The sequence below is a fragment of the Lissotriton vulgaris genome, chromosome 9 (assembly GCF_964263255.1).
Source record: "Lissotriton vulgaris chromosome 9, aLisVul1.2, whole genome shotgun sequence".
Lineage (NCBI taxonomy): Eukaryota > Metazoa > Chordata > Amphibia > Caudata > Salamandridae > Lissotriton > Lissotriton vulgaris.
The window spans coordinates 570,810,624-570,834,323 of NC_141697.1; the positions used below are offsets into that span (position 1 = coordinate 570,810,624).

General features: G+C 46.3%; 1 protein-coding gene across 1 annotated transcript in view; it reads right to left on the reverse strand.

Annotated features, from left to right (window-relative positions):
- The window catches only part of RPS6KA4 (ribosomal protein S6 kinase A4), a 193,747-nt gene that overhangs the window by 84,449 nt on the left and 85,598 nt on the right, over positions 1-23,700 (reverse strand). Inside the window, exons 2-6 of the mRNA XM_086938128.1 lie at positions 19,233-19,304; positions 18,221-18,439; positions 17,037-17,152; positions 16,164-16,271; positions 15,581-15,661 (exon numbers count right to left, since the gene is read on the reverse strand). Coding sequence (XP_086794254.1) covers positions 15,581-15,661; positions 16,164-16,271; positions 17,037-17,152; positions 18,221-18,439; positions 19,233-19,304 — 596 coding nt within the window. The remainder of the gene's footprint in view (positions 1-15,580; positions 15,662-16,163; positions 16,272-17,036; positions 17,153-18,220; positions 18,440-19,232; positions 19,305-23,700) is intronic.

The window sequence follows — 23,700 nt, forward strand, 5'->3', positions numbered from 1 at the left end:
TCTCTTATACAGAGAGTGGTTTCTGCACTCTCTCTACTCAGGCTGTGGCAGACAGATAAAGGTGGCAGCATTAATCTATAGTTGGGTGTGCCTGTAACCTTCGGAGGGGGTGCTTACCGGCTTCCTACTTGTAAAGTGTGTTTAGTCTCCCCTACATGGGTACTTTTGGCCTCCATCATATCTGGGTTAACTTCACTGAATAAGAATGGATTGGTGAGCAATTGTGTTCAATGTAAACTGAGCTGGTATCTGCTCTGCCAGATATTCTAGCCCCCATGTGTACCTCCACAGTCCCTACTAAAGCTTAACGGGTTGGGGTAGGAACTAGCTCCTACATGTGTGCGCAGACTTTCCCTGCCCTGAGTGATTCTCCTGCAGCCAGGCCCCCCTTGCCTGGAGTTAGTAAACATTTTTTTCTGGGAATAGCAAACACAGGTACCAAGAGACAGGCCGGGAGAGCGGCAGGGTCTCCCCATCCAGCAATCACAGCGTGAATATGCAGGCAACATACCTTGGTTATTTTTAGGGGCACACAGGATTCAAAAGTAGCAGGTCCTCCTGACTGGATCAGACGGTCTATTGTGGAATCATAAAAAAATGGCCTCCTTGACAATGGGCTGTTCAATGTTTCACTCATCTCCTGAGAAGGGCCACACATAAGCACGGGTGAGGGAGCAGATACAGAAATGGAATCCCTTTAGACTCTAATTTTCCCAGTGAATAGGTTCTGGGATGGGAATCAAAATCTGTTTCTGTGGCAGATTTCCAAGTGAAAGGAATTTTCCAGTCTTCACAGAAGGAGCTGTGCTTCAGCTCACCAGCCAAAGTACTTTGCGGCATCCCAGCAAACAACCAGATATCTGCGAGGACATGTGGGAGGCGGCTGTGGAAGAGCAACCACCTTGAAGCACAGGGAGACTCAAGCTGCAGCTCAAGATAAGGAAACTTGCTGCACAGCAATGAGGGAAACAGAGGAAGCTCCTTATTGACAATGACCGTGAGATTGCTTCACCCGGACCCTTCCCTGGTGCATTGGGTGCCAGTGCTGCCTTCCAGTAACCATCTGTAGCTGCAGAGGTTTGCCCTGTTGCAGAATTTATCATTTGCCCCTGACCCCAAATTTGCAGTCTCCAGCTCTGCCCTTGCTTGTCCTATACCAGTAGCAAGCAGCACCGTTCCCGTGGGTGCCCTCCTATCAGAAACTCTTGACTTTAACCAGTGAGATCTAAGGTACGAGCTCCCACTCCTTTTGTGTGCCGTCTGACAGTATCAGGGTTTATTTGCACCGGACTGACCAGAGAACATTTGACATCAAATGCTGAAGCTAAATCACTGCAATACAATGAGTGTTACCATTTCTTTGGCTTCGAAAAGTCCGTCTATTCCAATGTCAACCTTTTTTTTTAGTGCTTAGTGTCTTGGCATCCTGCTCTAGGTCTTTGGGACTAGAACTCTGGTGCATAGGGTCATAGAGATTTTTGGTTTTCAGTGTTTCCCTGTGTAACTGGCAGAAGGTATTCTTCTTGTGGTTATTAAGTACTTTTCTTTTATAAAGTAAAGTACCGACTGGATATTGATTTTATTAGCTGGAATTACAGTATGCACTACATTCTGGGCGAGTAGTCCACCTCACGTCTGACTAAGCATTGCTATCCCAAGAAAGTCCAATGCAGAAGGAGAGGCAAGTTATCCAGTTTGGGGTTCAACAGTACTGTGGTCCCAAGACACGAGTGGTGAATGACTCCAACGGAGGCAGCTTAGCAAAGTACCCCTCGACTGCCCTGGGAACAGGGGCAGGCTTTCTGACATGGAGCACCACCATCTTTACACTTTTCGAAACGTTCACCACAAGTTTAACATAACTGTAAGATCTCAGAGTTTGGAATGTCTCTAAAGTGAAGAGGGTGGAGCTAGATGGAGGGTCCTGTCTGGAGTCGACCAAACAACCGAGTGCAGAGGTCACCTACTCTTTGCATCAAAGAGTGACCCATTTTTGACCAATGGGCAGAACAGTATCAGTGAAGTAAGATGTCAGACCACAATTCATCATTCAAACGTAGCAAAGTTCCTCTTTTGTGGGAGTAGGGAGAACTCTGGCTGTAGTAAGTACATTTTAATGTATGAGCATAAGAAAACTCTGACTTCACTAAAGGCTGACTTTGGTACCATAGAAGGTGCTTGGGAACTTTGAGACTCAACGGTTTTCCCTGGAAATATTCAGTCTAAGCACCTCTCCTTTTGTTTCTCATATATTAGCCTTTTGTATTCTGCTCTTGAAAGTAAGAAGATGCTCTGAAATTGTAATTATGGTGGATAGTTGTGTTCTATTAAAATATAAGATGAATTCCACATTACAAGTAGATAATTGGCTAAAGATTTACAGATATTTTTCATACTATTGCTCATCTTTTTAAGATCTGCACAGGAAAGCACAACCTCTTCAAGTTGGCTAAACAGTATACATGGCTCAAATCCTGCATATTCATATAAATGGTTCCATTTCCTGTATCTGCAAATAATCATCAAGATCGCAAAGTTGTTGTAATGCCACCAAATATGTATCTCTCAGAATCACAAAGAGTAGATTTGTTAGAAAAAATGGTCATTGGTTTTGAGGTTTGTTTCATCAGCTGGGGTTAGAAACTAAACGAAGAAAAACTAAAATAAATCAAAGCAGTTTAAAAAAGTGTAAAAAGAAACACAGAGTAGCATGTCCTGAATCTCAGAAGATAATATAAAAAGTCCAAAGAAAAATAAATATTTTAAAATGATCAAACGAAAAAGAAGTATATAAAGTTCTAGGGCAGATGTCAGGACTATGAGGCAGATGCACAAAGTCATTCCGCGGTCGCAAACCCGGTGATTTGCAAAATCACAGGGTTGTGACCACAACATTTTCTTGCTATGGATCACACCCATTTTGAGAGTCTCAAAAGCATTTCCGAATCACAAAAGGAGTTTACCGACCCATTTCAAATTGCACTTAGGAAATAGTATTAAACGGGTGTTCTGTTCTAATTATGATTTTGAATGGTATGTGTCAGCGAATTGCGATTAGAATTACGGTTGTAATCCATTGCAATGTTACAGACTCCTCAAAGGAGGTGATGACACATTTAGCAAAGGGAAGATGTCCACTGCCTACTCCTCCCGATGTGGTCTCAAACTGGATTGGCTTTTTAAAGCATTACCAGTTCTTTAAAGGACCATGGGCTGCTTTACAAAAATAAGTTTCCCATTTGGAAATGCAAACACAGGATGCTGGTCTGTTGTTCATTGCAGGCCACCATCACGGTGTTTGGAGAAAATCACAGTGGGTCCACAAATAGCAACCTGCAAAATTATTACTCATGTCATAGGTTGTTCTTTGACCCACTATGACTGGAGATTTTGTGATGTGACCATTTACTACATAAGTCACACTGTAAATATGAAGGCTGGTTGTAGAATGTCGATGTGCATTCTGAGACCACTTTCTGCATCCATTCCTTTTTACATTAAGCCCTACACTGCTAAGAGGAAAGAAAACGGTCACAATGTTCAGCCTTTTTTTTTTTAAATCATAAAGTATACTGAATACACTCCTTAGCCTTTTAGTTTGTGTACCGGTACAACCTCTGTGGTACTTTATTTTAAAACGACTTTATTCACATTTTTCAAACCGAGACTACAGCCGTACCACAGCACAGTATTTTTGTGAAAATGTGGGTGCTATTCAAACAGTTCCTCATTATTGATAAATGGTGCCATTTTTAGATTTTTCTCTCCACATACACCCTTTAGCTTAAACTAGCCCTATTGGACACCTTTCAAACAATTTACACTTCCAGTGAGATCTATAGATATTGCACCCAAGGTTCCCAAACGTGTTTGCAATTGTGAGGACAGCCTGGAGCTTTACATCGGATATCTCTATGGACCTAAACCTTTTCATACATCTAAGCAACATGGGTAGAATCAGGAACCAAGTTACATGTGAACCTGGCACTTGTGATTCTTTACATCCTTATGACGCGCTCTAATAATTGTCACCTATCCTTCCTGCACTGAAATATCTCAGCAGACAGTCATGCCCAAGAGTCTACCAGATAACCTACTATGTGCATTACCTGAGGTACAGAACAGCAGGGTTCCAAAACTAGGCAAACAGGAGTAGAACAATGGGCAATCCGGTCTTATGGGGGATAACCCAAGCCAGGCATTTGTTCACTTTTTAGGTGGGTCAAGAAGTCATTATAGAGTGTGTTGGTGCTCTTTAAAAACTAAGGCCAGGGTCCTCTTTTGCCTAGAATCCTATCCCTGTATTGCCCCCATAGTAAGTCAAGGGGCATAGGCACCAGCTACCCCTTGATCAACCCTGCCATTGCTAGTATACTGTGTGGTCTTCTTAAACTCAGCTTGGTCTTCAGGTAGTGACAAAAGGGGTCCAATCAGGCCCAGAATTACTTCAAGCCAAACAAGATGAAGTCCACTTGCCAATATGTTTGCCCTTTTCAATGTTAATGACATCATTCAGAATTGTAGTGTTTAATGCCCCACCCAAAAATCTCTTTTGCCTTATTCTTAATCCCCATTTCCCATAAACCAGTCTGTTTGGACATCCACATTTCTGTTGCTTCACTGTGCATGTGCTGCTCTAGCTATTCGCTTGGTCATTCCAATTTTCAGAGTGTCCTCTGCTGAGTCTATGTAGTACCTGTATTTCAACCACATTCACAGTTCCCATTTTCACCAGATCCTTCCTTCCCTCACCTCTCTCCTTTCTTCAGGGATACCATCACCTAGTCCCCAATGCTTACTTAAATGCTTCCTAGAAAGTGGCTTGCTGGCCCATGTTCAGGATGAAATAGTCTTAGGGCCTCATTACGAGTTCGACCTCCGTGGTGATGGTCCAACAACAACCACACTGCGGGCCAGCCCGCAGGATTACATGTGTGTCAGTCGAACCGCCACAGAACCACTGTGACTGCCAGGGATCCAGTCAGGCTGAGTAATATGCTGGCGGTGCCGCTGCTGCACTGCCAAGCAGATTACAAGTTGCCTCACCGCCACCCTTCCCATGGAAGTGAGCGCCATGAAAAGGGCGGTGGTGAGGCAACTAAGGGGGCCTTGTCAGGGCCCCCTGCCACTCCAGGGCCAGGGGGTGCATGCAGGGGGCACATGTTATGCCCCCTTGGAAATGCACCCCCAGTTCCTGCATGGTATGGAGTGCACAACATGGTGCATTCCATACCGTGCAGGAACATGCTGCAGAGATGTCACATCGGTGACTGTGTAAGGCTCTCCCATGAGTCTTAGACAGGCACTGCCATAACACCAAACAGCACCGCTCGCCCACCAAGGATTACCATTGTAATCTGGTGGGCAGTCGCACTACGGGCTTGGTGGTCCTCCTGTGTCAATCATGTGTTGTGCATTTAGTTTTTTTTTAAATTAGGGATCTCGTTAGTCCCTACTGCTCGAAGAACTCAAGATACATTCCGTTTTGAAATATTATAAAGAATGTTCTCCTCTACCATTATATAGCGCCATGTATCTGGGGAGATTTCAGAGTTTATCCTCCAGTCCCTCAGGAATGCCCACTACCCTCAACTCATTCTGCCTCTCGATGGCCCGCTCTCTGCCTTTGCTCCTCCTTCTCCAAAGAGAATATAGGAGGATGGAAGCTAGGTTAGTTTGTTTCACTTTCTCAGATTGTGTTCTCCAGCTGGCAAGCTTGCCATGCCGACACTGTCGTACTGACACCTTTATTAAGTCTTGATGAAAGAGGGCCACATTCATCCCAATCTCCAGCCTTTTCACCCATGGAGGTAGCGGTTTAGTTGATGGGTTTCAGAATCATATTTTAGAGCTACACAAACAAGCCAATGATGCACTTTATCTTCCCTTCACATATTAAAATTAAAATTCCAGATATTTTTCCTAGGTGTGGCCCGACTGAGATTAAGTATTCTTTCAGGCTAAAGTAGTGCGAGGTTTGGGAGCTCTGTGGTCTCACATCTTGGTATCTTTGCGACTAAACCCTGTCTTGACAACACACTTCTTGAGCAGTACCACTGCCTCCTTCTGTAGGACTTGTCAAAAGCCTTTTGTGGCTTGCTGAACTTAGATTTCGACACAAACTTTAAGCAAAGTTACAATTTATAGCACCCTCTTGTTTCAGGTAATCTTGTGCTGCTTTTGATGAAATAACCTAATTCTAGGTCAGGACTGGAGGCGAGGATTATGCCTTCTTTCTTCGCTTTATTCCATACAGCAGCCAACGAAGAGAAACAAGACTACTTTTCCCATGAACCACCGGGAAAAAGGTAGTCAACAAAAAACAACCAATTACAACCAAGCAAATGTCTCTGAGACCAATAAGGGCGCAGTAGGCCCAACATAGTCTGCTCTCAGTGTCCCCTTGTCCTCTTCGCTGCTGCGCTGCCGAGATGAGCGCTTTCTTTTTTTTCTTCACATTGGTTGTTGTTTAACTGTTTTTTTACTTAGCTTTTACTATTAGGTTGTTGTGGCGCCGCCGCGCGCTTGTATATTTGATTGATATACAATACTGTTATCGCCGCTGCGCTACTCGCGCTAGTCATTTTGCTTTGGTGGGTGTAATTTTTATATTTCAGCTTGTGGGTATAGGTGCCGTTCCGCTGTGTCGGCAGTCGTTGCTTGGTTTCGCCGCTATGGCGGTTTCTCTTGTTGCTGATGAGACGAGTGCATCTCTGTCAGGGGCCTCGGGAGCGTTCTCGCTCCTACGCGGCCGTCTGGTGGCTTGCGACCCTCCCGCCGGTAGGGGGTGTGGAAAGGTCTGGCTTACGGGGCGCGCATTCATTCCCTGAAGGGTTTGTGCGGGCTCCCGTAGCGAGCGCTGGCCTGAGGCAGAACACCTCGTTGGTGTCAATAGCACAACCGTTGCTCAGGTTATTGGCGGTCTGCGTCTACGCTCCGTGGCACTCAATGGAGTCCTGTATGGTGACATCGCTCGTGAGAGCCTTTAACTTCAGCGTGTTAACGCCTGTGGGCACTGGGCCCAGGCTTATTGTGCATTGCAAATATATCTTGTTTTTCACCAGACTCAGTGTGCCCAAGGGATTACCACCCCATTTCTAGAGCTTTGCTCTCCTTGTTTGGCTGACACCCAGCTCTGTTTAGCTGCTTTGTGACAGTCCGGTCTGACACCCAGGCTTGCTACTCTGCATCATGGAGTATGGATATGAGGATGACGAGTACCAGGGAGGTGACAACGCCCTGTCCGACCTAAAGTGGGACGATGAGTTTTAGGATGCTGTTGACCAGTCCATCTACAGGGCGGTGGGGGAGGCTATGTCCCCCCTAGAAGAGCGCCTTATGCAGAAGATTAATCAGGTGCTGGCGCGCCTTACTATGCCCCCTCTGGCGCCTATACCACATGGTCCGGTCCCAGCTCCACAAGTGCCGGTTCCAGATAACATTTCCCCCCCCCCCCCCCTCCTCCCCCGGCCTGGGATGGATGCGAACACATTCGAGAGTCTTGAGAAGGCCTTTTTGGCATCTCAGCCACCTCCTAAAGTTCCGGTACCGGCCTCCCAGGACACATCGGGCTCAGACGGCGCGACGCCGGGCCCTTCCCAACCCATTCCTGCTACCCCTCCTCCTGTTTCGGATATGTTTGATCCTGATCAAATCATACATCCACGTTCGTCTGAATGGTCCCCCGCGGATAGAGTATGTGGCGCTATGCATCCGTAAGCCTCTGGAAAAAGACACGTGTAATTGAATCAGGGTGGAGTGTCCCCGCCCCTCTTTAGATGACAAGGTCGCGCAAACCCCGGACATTGACCCTAGAATGGCAACATTTTTATAGAAACTTATCCATGATCCCAAGAAAGGGATCGACAGGTCATGGAGGGCCTGTCGAGATAAGCTCCTGGACGTGCTAGTCCCATTAACGAAGATTCTGGATAAGCTGAGGAGGCTAAATCTTCAGGCTCGCTCATCTCTCCTGATTGTCTTTCTGGCTGGGCTCAGCGAGCCATTGTGTTCTTAGGGAACGCGAACTGTGCATTATCCACCGAGCGCCGTCGCTCATTACTGATTAAAGTGGATCCCAAGTTGGGGGACTTGGCAGAATCAGAGGGAGGCCGTGTTGCTCAGGAGGGTCTCTTTGGTGACCCTGTCATAAAAGAGTTGGGCAAATTTGTCAACACCTTTACTTCTCTGGACAGGGCTCAGTCCACCATAAAGAAAGTCTTTCCCCGGGTTTTCAGAGGGGATGGTCGAGGTAGGGGCCTCTCGGCCGGCCGTGGTTCCAACCAACAATCAAGAGGTCAAGGCTCCTCCAGAGGTCAATACCAGGACCAAAGTCGATTAGGAAACTTTTATCCCACCAGGGGTCAAAGAGGAAAAGGATGAGGATACCGTGCAGCAGCGGCCTCTTCCTCTGGTGAGTGTTCTTCCTTCTTCCCTCTTAAAAATCGAGGGGCGGCTGCTGAATTTTTCCCAGGCATGGGCTTCAGTCACGGGGGATCAGTGGGTGCTTCAGACTGTCCGGGGATTCCACATAGAGTATCTGGATGCCCCCAAACAGCGAACCATATCCACCCCATAGTTTTTTCCTAACAAGATGCCATTCTGGTGGACGGGGAGGTCTCCTCTTCTGGAGAAAGGTGCTATAGTGCCTACTTCTCTGCACCCCCGGGGTTTTGTCAGCAATCTGTTTCTGGTGCACAAACCGGACAGGGGCAAACGCCCAGTCATCAATGTAGGAAGGTGGATACCCGACTATGGTTACCCCAGATTATTTTGCCTAGTGTTTAGCTGGTTTTTCGACTTAGTTGGCCTGGGATCCTGCTAATCAGGGCCCCAGGCTATCTGCTCTCACTTTAAAATGGACTCCATGTACCCTAGGTACATCTCCAAATGGATACTGGGTCACCTTATGAGCCCCTGTACAGTGTACTCTAGGTACCCAGGGCATAGGTGCATCCAAGGCCTACCAGGAGCTGCAGCATGTATTTGCCACCCCTGGCTGGCCACCCAAATTGACACAACTGGCTGATCACTCAGCTGGGGCAAGGTGGTGTAATCACCCCTTGCTTAGATATAGTATCCCTATATCTACCCTTATATCTAGACACATATACACCTATAAGTCACTCCTATGGCAGGCCTTAACAATCCTGGAGGCAGAGTGCTTGGTTTAATGTGAGCTGAGCCTGTCTGCAGCTTTCGGAACCATGTCCTTATAGCGGTTCTAGGATATTGCCATACAATATACTCTTAAGTGCATTATGAACCTTGCGGTTAAATGCTAACTCTGGTTTGGCTTTATCAAAACCTATCGAGTAAGGTGTCATACGATTTGGAATACTACCCCCTCGTCAGTTCTGGTGACGGGGGTAGCATTTCACCCTTCTCGAGGGAGAAAACATGTTGTTCCTACAATTCCCGGTTAAAGTTAACCAGAGCCTCAGCATCACAAAATGGATGCTGCTGCCACAGACACAAGTCTGACCTCCTGCTGCTGGGAGTCCTTCCAGCGAGGGAGGCTTGGACAATAGGTTTCCTGTCTTGGGAGGTGCTAGCACCACCCCAGACAGGCTCTTGTGTATTGGGGCAGGGGGGCTGAAAGAAATGAGACACTGCCTGGGGCACACAAGGTGTCCCATGCATGGTCCAGTTCAAAACGGTGCTGGGGCACTCCAGCCACAGCTCTGGCGCAAAACTGGACAAAGGGAAAGGAGGGACCTAGCAGGTAATCCAGCCCCTAGATTTGGTATATAGGTAGGAGCTGAGTCCCAAGACTTTAGATTTATCCTAACTGAAACTCTGAAACGAAACTCTGGACCTTCGACGATCTACTTTGCAAGAAGACGACTGAAGAATCTCCTTTGTGGTCAAGGAGTGACCACCCTGCACAAGCAGGCACCATCCAGCGATCAACGGCTTGCTTTGTCGACGCTCCCGCCGGACTTCCAGACATCCAACAGCCCCATCCACAGTCCCAGCAGAGCGGAGACCCGTGGAGGCGACGAGAGACGTGGGACCCGCCATCTTGAAAAGTCTGCGACTTGATAATTATGCAGCACCCGAGGCACCCTCGAAGCTGTGCATTGGGGATTGAGAAGCCCCAGCCCGAGCATCATCTGCACCGAAGATCAGCCCTGCACACTCCACAAGTTCTGCGTGGGGCCCTTCTGCATTTTTCTGCTCGACGCGTCTGCCCGGTCACTTGCTCGTTGGCTAGTGGCCATCTTGGCGACAAACCTTTGAATTTACACTGCTGGTCTGGTTGCTCCAGATTGGCCCTTCCTTCCCTCAAAAGAAGCAGCCCCTTAGACCTTGCTGGTCTGAGTAAGAAGCCAACTTCGTTTCCTGCGTGGGTTGCCTTTGCCAAGGCTTGTTGACTCCAATCCTGAAGCCGACACCGCCGACAGCGAGAGTCTTCGTGGGACAGTCCGTGCCTGACTCCTGGTCATCGCCGACGCCTCCTGGTCCACGTGGCTGCAGAGACAAGCTTCACGACAGCACCTGATTGCTTCACGACATCGCCTGGTTCCTTCCTGGTCACTGGCTAGTGACCCAGACTCTGTCCCCTCTGCTTTCAGGTCCTCTTCATCTTCGATCCACCCTTGGATCCACCCGGACACTTCTCTCCTGGTCGCCTGCAGCATCTTTCTTCCAGGCTCCATAGGATTAGACGACGAAACCCGACACACTTTGACACCCATGCACCCGCTTCCTGTGGGTGAGGTAACGCGAGTACTCCGGTGCTCCTGTGGGTATCAACTATCCAACTGTCTAGGTTTCAAGTAACTTTCACCGAGTCCAGTCAGAAGTGCCCTAAAAGAACTAGTTTCCATATTTTACGTTCCCATTCATTCTCTATGGTAACACGCATGTGTGTTTAGACACAGCACACGCATCCTGTGGGCCTCCTGCTTCCTAACTCTTGGTAGCTCAGTGTAGCCCCAGCGATTCCCTAGGCCTATTCTCTTTCCTTGTAGTGGTCCTTATACCACTATTTTAGTATATGGTTTAGCGTGCCCCTAGGGCCCTACTGTAATTTGTGCAACTTATTGTATTTTAATTGAATATCTTGTATTGTGCTTGTGCCTCTGACCTCATAAAGAGTTCAGAGGGTTTGTCTAGAAATAAATAACATATATATTTTATATATATCCTGTGTGGTGTCCTTTTATTTGGTATTAAATGGGTTACATATGGTAAAACAGCTGGCTTCAAATGCCCTCTTGAGTTTAGCCTAAGACTGCTTTGTCCATGCTACCACTAGGATAGCTGGTCTATAAGGTTGACTTTACAACCATCACCATAAGGGTTGTTTGGACTGGTGCAAGGTGCTCACTAGAATAGTGAACATCATATACCAGGCCAACTTCTCACAATCAACTTGAGCGAATTCAACGAGTGGCTCGTCTATCGCCACTTCAAGATGGAGGGTACTCCCCTCCTTCGAGACGTTCTTCGTCCAGCGGATTGGATGGTTCGCCTGGACTTGAAGGATGCTTATCTTGTAGTTCCTGTGTTTCCCCCCATCGGCGTTTCCTTCAGTTTCTTTGGTGCGGTCAACCGTACGAGTTCGCCTCGCTTCCGTTCGGCCTGTCTTCCGCCCCTTGATGTTTTACCAAGGTTCTCAAGCCGGTGGTAGAATGGCTCAGCGCGCGGGGAGTTCGGATGATTGTCTACCTCGACGATCTCCTCCTCATGGATGCATGCCCCAGGCAGCTTCTACATCATCTTCAGATGGTGGTGAATCTTCTTCAGAATCTGGGCTTTGTGATAAACGAGCCCAAGTCTATGCTCTCCCCTTCTCAGTGCATCATGTTTCTTGGTTTCGAGATCGACTCAAAGTCCTCCACTCTCAGCCTCCCGGCTCAGAAGATGGCGAAGATTTGTCACGAGCTTCGGAGGACGCTCTCTAAGGGTCAAGTCTCTCTCAGGGACTTCACGAGGGTAGTCGGCTTGCTGTCAGCATCTATTCAGGCGTTTTTACGGGGGCCCCTTCATTATCGGGCTCTGCAGCGTCTCAAGGCCCAGCATCTCTGGCCCGGCCGTCCCTATTCTCACAAGGTGTCCCTTTCTGTGGACGCTCAGGAAGAGATTTACTGGTGGCTTCAGCACATTGGAGGCCTGGAACGGCCGGGCTATTTTCGGGTCGGCTCCCAATTTAGTCATAGAATCGGACACGAGCACTCTGGGATGGGGGGCCAGGTGCGGCAATTTTTCTACCGGAGGACTCTGGTCTCCAGACGAACGCAGGTTACATATCAACTGCCTGGAGCTCATGGGGGGCTCATTCGCAGTTCTTTGTTAGACAAGAGATTCCATTCATTCTTCAGTCCTATTGAAAATAGACAACATTTCCGCGGTCTGTTACATCAACCACCTGGGTGGAACGCGGTCCAAGCCCCCTTCCGACCTCGCGGACAGTTTTTGGCAGTACTGCCTAGACCACCAGGTTTCCGTGACAGAGGAATACCTTCCGGGGAAAGACAACCAGGTGGCAGACTTCCAGTCATGTCGTTTTGCGGACTCCAGTCCGGGGAAACTCGACACAACAGTTTATCATTCACTGACCGAGCTTTAGGGTCCCTTTTCTGTAAACCTCTTTGCCTCCCGGCTGGACTTCTAGGTCCCCCGGTTCTTCAGTTGGAGGCCAGATCCCTTGGCGGAAGCGAATGATACGTTGCTGCAGGATTGGAGCCGGGAGGATGGTTATGCGTTCCCTCCCTTTGCAATGATCACTCTGGTAACTGCCCAGGTGCAGAGGCAGGAGGCGGACATTGTTCTCCTGTCCCCTCTTTGGAGGTCTCAAGTCTGGTTTCCGGTTCTTCTGGAACTTTCTTGGGATTCTCCAATCTTACTCCCCCTCTTTCCGACTCTCCTCCTCAATCAAGACGGGGTAGCTCATCCTCTAGTTCTGCAGAACTCCTTGCAGCTCATTGCATGGAGGATTTTCGGCACCGCTGGGAAATCCCTGCCATTTCGGCGAAGGCTGGCGAGCATATGTCGGGAGCATGGGCAGATAGCACAGTCAAGCGCTTCAGATGTGCTTGGGGCCCCTGGTCTCGTTGGTGTGTGCTAAGGGGTGTCAACCCTGTGGAAGCTGATGCAGTTTACATCCTGAATTTTTTGGCCCATTTAAAGGACAAAGGTTTGGCTTACAGATCAATCAATTCCTTTCGTTCTGCTATCTCTGCGGGCCACTTGTCCCTGGAAGGCTCTTCTGTTGGCGAGCATCCCCTGGTTTGCAAGCTTCTTTGGGGCATCCGATTGTCCTTACCACCGGAACTGCGTTATTCAGCGCTCTGGAATGTGAATCAGGTCCTCAATTTGTTCCTTTCCTGGAAACCAACCAGATTTTTGTCACGAAAACAGCTTTCGGCTAAGCTGGCAATGCTTTTGTGCCTAATTTCATGTCGACGAGTGACGGACATCAGGTCGTTGGACATTACGTCCAGGATGTTCTCCCCCTCTGGAGTTACTTTTACTCTCCATAGGCGTACTAAATGTAACACCAGGACCATTTCTTACCTGGAGTTTCCAGATGCTCCTAAGTTGTGTGTGGTAAGATGTTTGAAGGCTTATGAGGAGATGACGGAAGAGTTCAGCCCTCCTGGTGAGCAGCAATTGCTCATTGCTCTCAGGAAGCCCTTTAAAGCGGTCTCCTTTCCCACCATAGTCTGCTGGGTCAGGTGGGTCATGAGGAAGTGGGCATTAGTCTAAAGGACTTTGGCACCCATTCAGCTCGAGGAGCAATGGCCTCAAAAGCTTTTGGCTTGGGTGCGCGCCTGGAGGATATCCTAAACGCTGCTGATTGGTCTTCCGACTCCACTTTCAAGAGGTACTATTTTAAGCCTGTGCTAGACATGGCTCACCTCGTGGTGAGCAAGCTTTGAACTAGCATAATCCTCGCCTCCAGTCCAGACATAAAATGAAAAATTTCCTAGCTATCGTAACGGAAAGTTTCAATTCTTTTAAGGACTCAGAGGCGAGGATTATCCCGCCCTACGGATTGCTAGATGATTTCCCGCCCGTATGAAAGTAAGTAAGATATTGTGCTTCTTGGTTGGGTTTTGTTTCACCATTGTGCCTTGCACTGTGGTGTTTGGTTGTTTCATGACCCGTTTCTCATGTGTCATTTGCATATGCTGCGTTGTTGCCTATGCTTTATCAGCATTGGCATATGTTACCTTGTTGCCTATGATTTATCTCGGTCTTATGATAGCATACGATATGTCATGGGTGTTATCTGTATTTGACGTTCCTCTATTGTTACTCCTAGGTTCAGATGTGGGTAAACAAGACGCTTGAATTTGGATCTCTGATTGGCTGGGTGCTCAGAAAGAGGACAAGGGGGCGATTGCATGGTTTGGCTTCTAGAGTGGCTGGGTGTCAAGGACACTCAGCCATCATCATAAAAATAACTTTTTCTTGGCTCAAGGCCTAACCTCCTGTCTCAATGACAGCTCCACTGATTTTTCAAATTGAGGATGTAGAGCAGTTTCCCGCAATGTACCAGGAGGACCTTCTACATCAGGACACAAATGCGTTGTGTGCAGACATGACAATCTTGTATAGCCCTTGAAGCAGATGGCATTAGCGCATTTAGGGCATGCTATGGAGAACTTTGTGTTCCAGTGGTCTCTCAGTCAGGGTGAATTCATGCTTCAAGTATTTGCATGCAATTAAACTGACCTTGTCTAGTGCAAGTCTAAAGATAGACCCGGCTCTTGAAAATGATTCTGATTTAAATTAGAAATTTGATACGTTTGTGCAGACTTTTCTTCTGATGTTTACGGCTAAGGGTCAGTCCTATTGGTCAGTTAGAGATCTCTTCATCAGAAGGTTTCGGTCCCTTTGCCATTATCTAAAATATGTCCCAGTGTTTGCTCCGTGTTTTCAAGGTCTTAGAAATGAATTGAACATAAACATGGGACTGAGTTATTATGGTGTCATAAAACATAGGTTAAAACCCAGTGTAAATAGATCTAAGAGTATCGATTCTTTCGATTTCCAACCAAGAAAAGAAAGGAAGGAAGTAGTTTAAATAAAATGTGTGAACCCTTTTATAGGACGTGTTACTGCCAAGGTTTGATACAGAAAAATCTTTTGAGAATCAGACAATTTGAGACAAATACGGTATGTATGCACGCCTAGCTTGGAATGTGTAAATAAAGAGTTTATATTGTAACTAGTTTTATGTTGCTGTGGAACCTTCCCCATCATATTGAAACACAAGCCTCTGATATGTGCACAGAGAATTACTTTGCCTTCGGTTTTCTCTGAGGGCCATGTTGAGCAACGGGTTTGGGGTGTCTCCTAGAAGCTCAACAGTGGAGTGGGCTTAAAGGCTTCTGTGGTGAGAGTGGAACATTGTGAAAGGTGGACTTTGTGACTGTGAAGGCAGAGAGATAAACTGGGTACAAAAAAGTATAACTAGTCTCCATTCTACCTGTTCTTCGGCATAGTGTTGCAGGCGCTAGGGTACTTTATGAAATATGTTTGCATAGGGCTTTCCTGGGACCGCTCCTGCAACTGTGAAAACCAGAGCACTTCCCCCAGCCAAACCCTTCCTACTAGTACTCACCTTGCCATGCCCGGATCTGCCTCGGATGATCTCTGGGGCCATATATTCAATGGTGCCGCAGAAGGAGTACGTCCGTTCTTTCTGGAGAGACAAAGTTAGATAAAAGGGGGTCACGCTGTAGATTTAAGTATAGAACCCTGTATAGTTCACCCTCTAGAGAATGCCCTACTCTACAGACCATCTCCACTATGTTATTTTCACACTGACATTTGGTTGCATAGTACAGGCTGGGTGGGGCCTTACACTTTTCCTCATTCCTCACATCACTGGCCAGTAGCACTGCAAATAATTATTTACTGTTTATAGGCTTATAGGCTTACGGTTGCATTGGTCCCCCGGTGTCAAGAGCCTGTGTGCAACATTTGCCCCTAACACATGAGCAAACCAGATATGTTTTGTAAGAAATTATATCACTCTCTTTGCTCAACCCATTGGCCTTACAAACCTTAATAGTAACTTCACCCATTCACAAATGTCATTGACCTTACGGATATCTCACTCATTTCCTGTCTGCCTCTCAACTGTCTCCCCGAGTGCTCTGCTCACTGGTAAGCGTCAAGTGCTACTCCAGACAAACCCTCACCTCTTCGGTGATGAACTCTTTGCTGAGGCCGAAGTCAGTCAGCACGATGTGGCCATCGCTGTCCAGCAGAATGTTCTCCAGTTTGATGTCTCTGTAGATGATGCCAAGCTGAGGGGCGAATGAATACAGTCAGTATGATCTCAAAGAACCTCATATATACAGGAGTACTATCAACAAAGTCTGAGGGCTCTATCATTTGTTTCTTTAGTTGGGTTTGGTGTGGTGGTACCAGGTGCCCCAAGTGCTTGCATCTTGGTCTCTCATGGGTTTCCCAACACCCAGTTCCCCAATGTCTGTCGGTGCAAATTCCCCTACATGCCATAGTAGGTGGCTGAATGAGTGGGATCTGCGGGTCAGTCAGAGACAGGTTAAGACAGGATGACAAACCGGAGCCTACACACGAGCCCCCGCCTTCCACAACATCTTCCTGTGCCCAGAGACGCATCTTGTGAACCTGAAGCAATTCGAAAATGAATGCCACTTACAAATGGTTTGCGTGAGCTGATCACCTCAATACCACTATAGTCTCATTACAAATTAATATTATGGGGTTGTAAAGCCCAGAAGCCTTAGACAAGAGTCTGTAGTATTCAGCAAGAGAGTATAGGCAGAACTTGCTAACGTCTCCATCTCTGCAGCTCTCACTATAGACACTACCTGATGAACCTCTGAGCAAGGGCCTTCCCTCACAGCATTGCACAGGCATCAACGTGGCTATGGCGACTTAAGAGCATATAGTACAGACACCTCCAAATCTGAGACTGCTAGTTACACGTCCTAGCGTTTGCTGTTGCTCACACTTCCTATTGTCAAGGCTGTGTTCACACTTCTGGGAACGCTGCCCCCCCCCCCCCCAATCAGTCCTCTCCTCACCTTGTGCAGGAGTTCCAGTGCCAGGATGATCTCCCCGATATATATGCGGACCTCTTCCTCCGAGAAATGATCCCTCTGGTACAAGTGGGTGAACATCTCTCCCCCACTGACATAATCTGCAGGAGAAATAGAAGGGGGTGAGACAAGGTGTAACAGGAAAACTCGAAAACAACATTCTCCCCCATTGCACCCCTCAGCCCAATTACTCTCCAGAACCCCTTCTCTTATGTCAGCTCACTCATTTTCCGCAAACCCGGCATTCCGTCTGCCACAGTACTATGGAGCGCACTATTCTCTCCGTACCCTCTCTCTCCCCAAAAACCAACTCAATTATTTTAGATTTCAATTTCCAGCTCTTCTCTACTTCAACTGACTCTTTGCACATCGGAAAACCCGTTTTGCCCTTTGGCCCATCAAGCCACTTACAGAACTACTTCAATTCTTTCGTTTCCTTGCTCTCCAGATTTTCAAGAACTTCTTCCACTCTTCAGAACCCCATCTTCACTTTCAGCCTTTATTCCTTCTCTCAAAAACCCTCTTTACTTCCTCTGCTCTGTCAGCTCTCCAGTTTCCCTTCTAGTCCCCTGCACAACGATCTCCATAACCCACTTGATTCCTTCAGACTCTTCTAAATCAGATTCCCTTCTATTCTTTCCACCCATTGCTCTCAAAATCATGCTTTTTTATCCTCTGCTCTCCAGAAATCCTCCTTTCAATCTGCCCCATCCTGCCATCCATAATACCTCTTACACCCTGTGCCACACCATTCTCCAGAGTCCGTATTATTCAACAAATCCGCCTCCACATTAGCTCTGCAGAATCGATTTCACACTCTAGCCTCTAATATTCTCTAGAGATCACTCTTTGCCTTCTGCATCTCTCACTATCCAGAACCCAACTTATTCCCTCTGTTTCCTCCGCTTCCCAAGATCACTTGCATTTCAACTTCCTCAAGCTCTTTAGAGTCTTTTAGTTTCTCTTTCCCTCCGGCTTTCTAGAACCGCTTTCTATACTCTTCCCCGCTCATCCAAACCTGCAGAACACTTTTCCCTTTACTGCAGTCCATCTTCTACGACCCACCTTGATTGATCCTACCAATTGTTTTTCAGAAACCCCCTCTATTTGTCCACCCTTTTCCTGATCTTCAAATCCCACTCCATTTTTGTGTGCTCTTTTTGGCTCACCGAGGATGAGGTGCAGTTTGGAGTCTGTCTGGAAGGCATAGTGCAGTGTCACAAGGAAGGGAGAGGTGCGGATGTGCTCCAGCACAGCACGCTCCGTGCGGGTGTGCTCGGTGGTCTTGGCCTTCTGCACGATGGCTGCCTTCTTCAGCACCTTCATGGCATACAGCTTGCCTTGGTCATGACCACTAGTCTTCCTCACGAGAAACACCTTACCATAAGCTACAGAGAGTGGGGAACGGGGAAAATTAGGCAGAAAACCAAAAACACAACGGTGAAACTGCTTAAATTAAACTCAGTTATTAAAACTTTTTAAAATTTATTCTAAAAGAAGTACTGGGATTAGTTTCATAATGAAAGTCATGCATTGTAAGAATGTTAAGTTGATATATATTTTGTTGATCTCTGAAGAGGTCTAAATCAAAATCAAACTTTGTTGTTATCGGAAACTCAGCCACTTCTAATTACTCTGGCCCGCATGAGGGTCCATCTTTTGTGTGTCTAATCCTACACTACGAACAAGGACCAACCATATGCAAACCAGTTTGGGCTCGATCCCTAAAGGTTCAATTCAGCCCAAACTTCCAGAGAGCGTTCCTGCAGAATAGAAACCACAGACATATTTCGGCCTTACTAAGCTCATCAGTAGGACACCTCTTGTGTTCTTCTGGAAGTGGAAAATTAAAACACATACATGCCACGAGTCACACACCCCACACTCAAATACCACAAATTTGCTAGCGCCAGTGTCAATTGTGTCTGAAAAGACTGAACATAAAAAGCAACAATTCGATTCAAAGTGGACGTGAGGTATTCTTGGTGTTAAAGTTAGTTTAAATATTTACAGTGCAAATCGCCCATCTTTTACATAAAAGTGGTAAACACTAGTATAAACTAACTAAAAATAGCTAGAGAAAATCAGATACTCCAGGAGGGTTAAGTAAATGGAGCGTAAGCAAAAAGATCAACGAATGACGAGCACAATTGTACCCCTACATTACATTACAACACTCACCTCCGGTGCCCAGGATCTTCAGAAGCTCGAAGTTCTCCATGCCCACCTTCTCCTCATGCCCGGTGAGGTTTTCTAATGAGAGACAGAGAAATACAATTTAATGGCCAAGTGAGAGCCAGCAGGGCTGTGCCCCAGCACAGGGATGGCAACTGTCAATAAAAAGATAATACTGCAGATCAGACTGCAGTACTACTTAACCGGTCTTATCACAGCTCTCATAGACACTTCAGGGCACCAGGACCCCCCCACCCCACACTTAGCATGCATCCCGCAAATAACACACTAGACACCAGTGTTACATTGGGAAGAAACTGTCGCAGGTTTATTTTATTACATACAACCTTATGTAATCCAGACAGTCTTGTTACATTAAACTGCATCACTCATCAGGGGTTTTATGGCCCTTGATCACTTGTTGTATGTTACCACACTGTCCCACCAGGGCTTTAAGTGGGCCGGGTTCTGCCGGTGCTCAGCGCCGTCAGTTCTGAAAAGCATGTGCTGAGACTGGCCCCTATCGGGCTCTCCATTTTTGCCCTCACCCACAGGATGAAGAAAAAAACCAACTCTGCAGCAGTACCACTGCTTAAAGCCTCTGATGTAACTTCAAAGAGACTCGGTGTAGTTCTTTCAAGGACTCATTTCAGAACAGAAGCATTTTCAATATGCTATACTACGAAGCCATGGTCGTTGCTTATTTAAGTTATGCATCAAACAACCATTGACAAAGCCAATAGTACTGTTTTGTTGTAGGTGTACTGTTACTTATTGTATTTTATATCTGGAAACAATGACAGAAGCAGCAAATTACCTCTCAGCAGCAAACTATGCTAAGCATAGATTTTCAGCTTACTTTTTAAGCCACGCCCTAATTAGATCGGCCCCGCCCCTTTGAGAGACATCCAGTTGTTTTACCCATGCAACTTTCTTCTGCATCCCCCGTCAGAACAGATATGTTTTAAGATGTTCTGTTTTTTTAAAGAATTTTTAAATGTATATTAGAAAGTCTAGAAGTAGGGGGAACAGTGGTTCATGTAGTACCTTGTATAACTTCCCTTGTCTTAGCACTTTTCAAGCACTTTAAGAATTTTAATACTTGCAACATCGGATAAGTATCATTGTTTAGTAGTGTGTTTTAACAATTTTGTTTGCTACTTAAATTTTTCGGTTCTTTGTTCCGAGTTAATTCGGCTAAATTGTTGCTAGATAATCATCCTGAGTTCTGTCCTGGATTAGTGTGTCGATGCACTAGCACTTTATCTTGATATATTTGCACTTTTAGTATCATCTTGCATAAATCATCTGCTGTTAACACTGTTCTCTGTCCTCGACATAAGAAATATTTTAATTGCTTTTGTTAACTACTGCCTGTATATTGGATAATAATTGCACAAATGTATATGATTTTAGAAATCTTGGGTTAAGCTAAAAGGGTTGATTGAGGTATTAGGCCTGGATTAGGATTATGGTTTCTTCACGTCTGCATATTGTAGATGGCATGTGCACTTTATACGGCACTTTATAAAAATCCTGCCGCTGCTTTCATTTAATATTTATCCCCCATAGATAAGATTTTAGGGGTGTAACTCTTCGTGCTTTTTAATACTGTTTTTTATGAATCATGTTTTATAGTAATGTTATGTGGAATTCCTTGGAATTCCAAATCATAATAAAATGAATTGAATTGAATTGCATACATTCCTGATGAACAACCCTGGTGCAATAAAAAAAATTCATCCTACTTAAAGCCCTGAGTACCCCAGCACACATCTCATTACACAGCTTCAGCCTTCGGCATATCACTTTACTAGCTCACCTTTCGTATCTGTCTTGTTAAAGCAATATATTACCTGCTTCGTTTACATAATACATACATCATCTGTCTTATTACAGCCATGCATTACCTGTCTAGTTACTGCAATGTACTACCGGTCTTATTACAGCAGTGTAATTACGCCTTACAACAATTGTGCATGCCCGCCGTCTTATAGAAGTGCATAAACTGTCTCACTACAGAATTTCAAAACCGGTCTCATTAAAGAAGTTCAGACCTTGCGCAGTGCAGCACAGCATCTTTCTTCTTACACAGTAGTACACTGCTTCACCACACCATAGCACCAACAGCCGAATTACACAGCACTCGAAAGCTTGCCTCTGGAAACAGCAATCCACAAGTTCTCGTGTAACGCTCCTTGTTTCATTACAGCAAGTGTATCCCCTGTCTCCTTAAAACAGTACATCACCGGTTTCAGAAAGTGCTGTGTCACCTTTTTTTTCCAATTACATTTTTTTTTATATAGTGCGAACTTGAGCGGAGGGTACCAGTTGCGTTACACAAAGACGCACTCATTTTTAGGTCCAGCCTAGAGCAGCCCATGCGCCGCTTGCTCGACTTTTAGTAAGGGGGTTTCAAAGTGCTACCCACAAGCTTTTTCTGGCCAGAAGGTTGAGTGCATGCTCGCGTGCACGTGCTCAGCCGCCATCTGCCTTTCTCATCTTCTCATTAAGCCTTGTTTTACAGTTATGAGCCGTCATGGTTCATTAAGTGCTTTCGCCCCCAGCGCGCGCACACAACTCTCTCAGCCTGCTGCAGCCCCCATCTATGCATTCCACACGACCAATGCTTGTTTTTACAGTTACGAGCCGTCATGGCTTGGTAAGTGCTTTCGCGTGCAGCGCGCGCGCACACAACTCCCTCCGCCTCTCTCTCCCTCTGCAGCCCCCATCTGTGCATTCCGAGCAGCCAATGCTTATTTTCGGGGTTTTTTTTGTCACTGAATGCCCTAGACATAAATTAAATTATCGCCCCTGTCTAATTAAACTCATTGCAGATAAGACGCTTTCATGAGATCCCACGCTCCAGCTGATTTATTAACCTGGACAATGCTAATTTTGGATATGCATGCTCGTGGCTTTCGTCTCCTAAAGTAAAAATACTGGCGTGCTGCACGTGGGACTTGTAGCATGTTCTTGCACCATGGCCGGGTTATGGTCACAAAGGAGTTACTCGTGCGTTTTGTAAGTGGTGTGTCCAATTGTTCGACACTGTGATATAATACACCGTGTAGACTGCAAAACAGGCTCCAAAGAGCCACAAGACCTCCTCGCCAGTCTTCACAGAAACCCCCGGGTCTTACCGTCTCATAAAGCAGGAACAGGAACGTTTTGGTCGACTACTTGCCTGGGGCGAGCCAGCCACAAACACCCTCTCTTCACCAGGGGAATGCAGCCCATTAAATGGTTCACGTATTTTGCATGCTGAAAAGTCATGTCTTGTCTTGGTCTTCGCTTCTGTTCTGAATTAGAATGCAATCGTTTTCAGCTCACAGGTTTGAACTCTGACTTCATGCTGGTGTGTTTTACTGTCACACGCAGGCACTATGCATGAACAAGGACACCAGGGAGTCATAAAGAAAATTCTTATGATAAGGGGAATATCATTTTCCTCTTGGATTTTTTGATTTACAAAATGTGCCACCTGGAAAGCGCAGCCCCGCCTTTCCTACTCTCAGTGTGGAAAGAGAACACTGGGAGAGGGCATGTTGGCCCATATGGGACGGAAATTAATTCAGCTATACATACTGTACAGCGAAATATTAGATGCGATGTCACTGTCTTCTATCAGGGAATTTTTATAACGTGAATGTTAGCCAGGGCATGCCGGAAGCACAATTCTTGCCAGCTCTGCAACATGTAAATTGGATTGACACATTAGAGCACACTAGTGTGTCAATGCCACGCTGGGATGCTTGAAAAACTTTGTTTCCCCGCCGCAGCACAAGGCTTGAGTTGACTGGGTCTATAGCAGCCAGCTTAAACAGGCAGCCCCAGTATCTTGTCCGCATATGGCTTTTGGCAGACATTTCCAAGTAGGTTTAGGGTCCATCATTTCTACGAGAAAGCATGGGGTGGGCACATTCATTCCAGAAAGAGTACAGCCCTCATGGAGACACAGACACACACACACACACACACACACACACACACACACACATTTGGTGTGCACTGTAAACATGTTTTCAATCTACTTCACGCCGTACCCATGTATCCCTTTTGGCAGTGAAGAGGCAGTGCATCTTTCACAGTGGTCCTCCACTCTCTCTTGTGTGTATAGACTGCCAAAATGAAATTAAGCCCAGCAATACACGTTTTGTCAAACAAGCATATTAATTTACATTTACACATTTATTAAAACACTGCCTATACTAAAAGCAATATTCCCTTACAGCCATTTTAACGACTTGGGAAAATTAGACACAATTGCTTTTTCGGACTTACAAAGTACGTTAGAATAAAAAGTACATAATAAACTGGGGTCAAACTTACAAAGCCTAAAGAATGCATTTGTATATGTTATTTCTACCTACTTGCTATTCTTGTGGGTGCAAAGGGAAACAAGCATTGGCATAGCCAATATGTCTAGCTTTTGGGACCATAGAAGTATTTAATTATGCAGCACAATATCCTT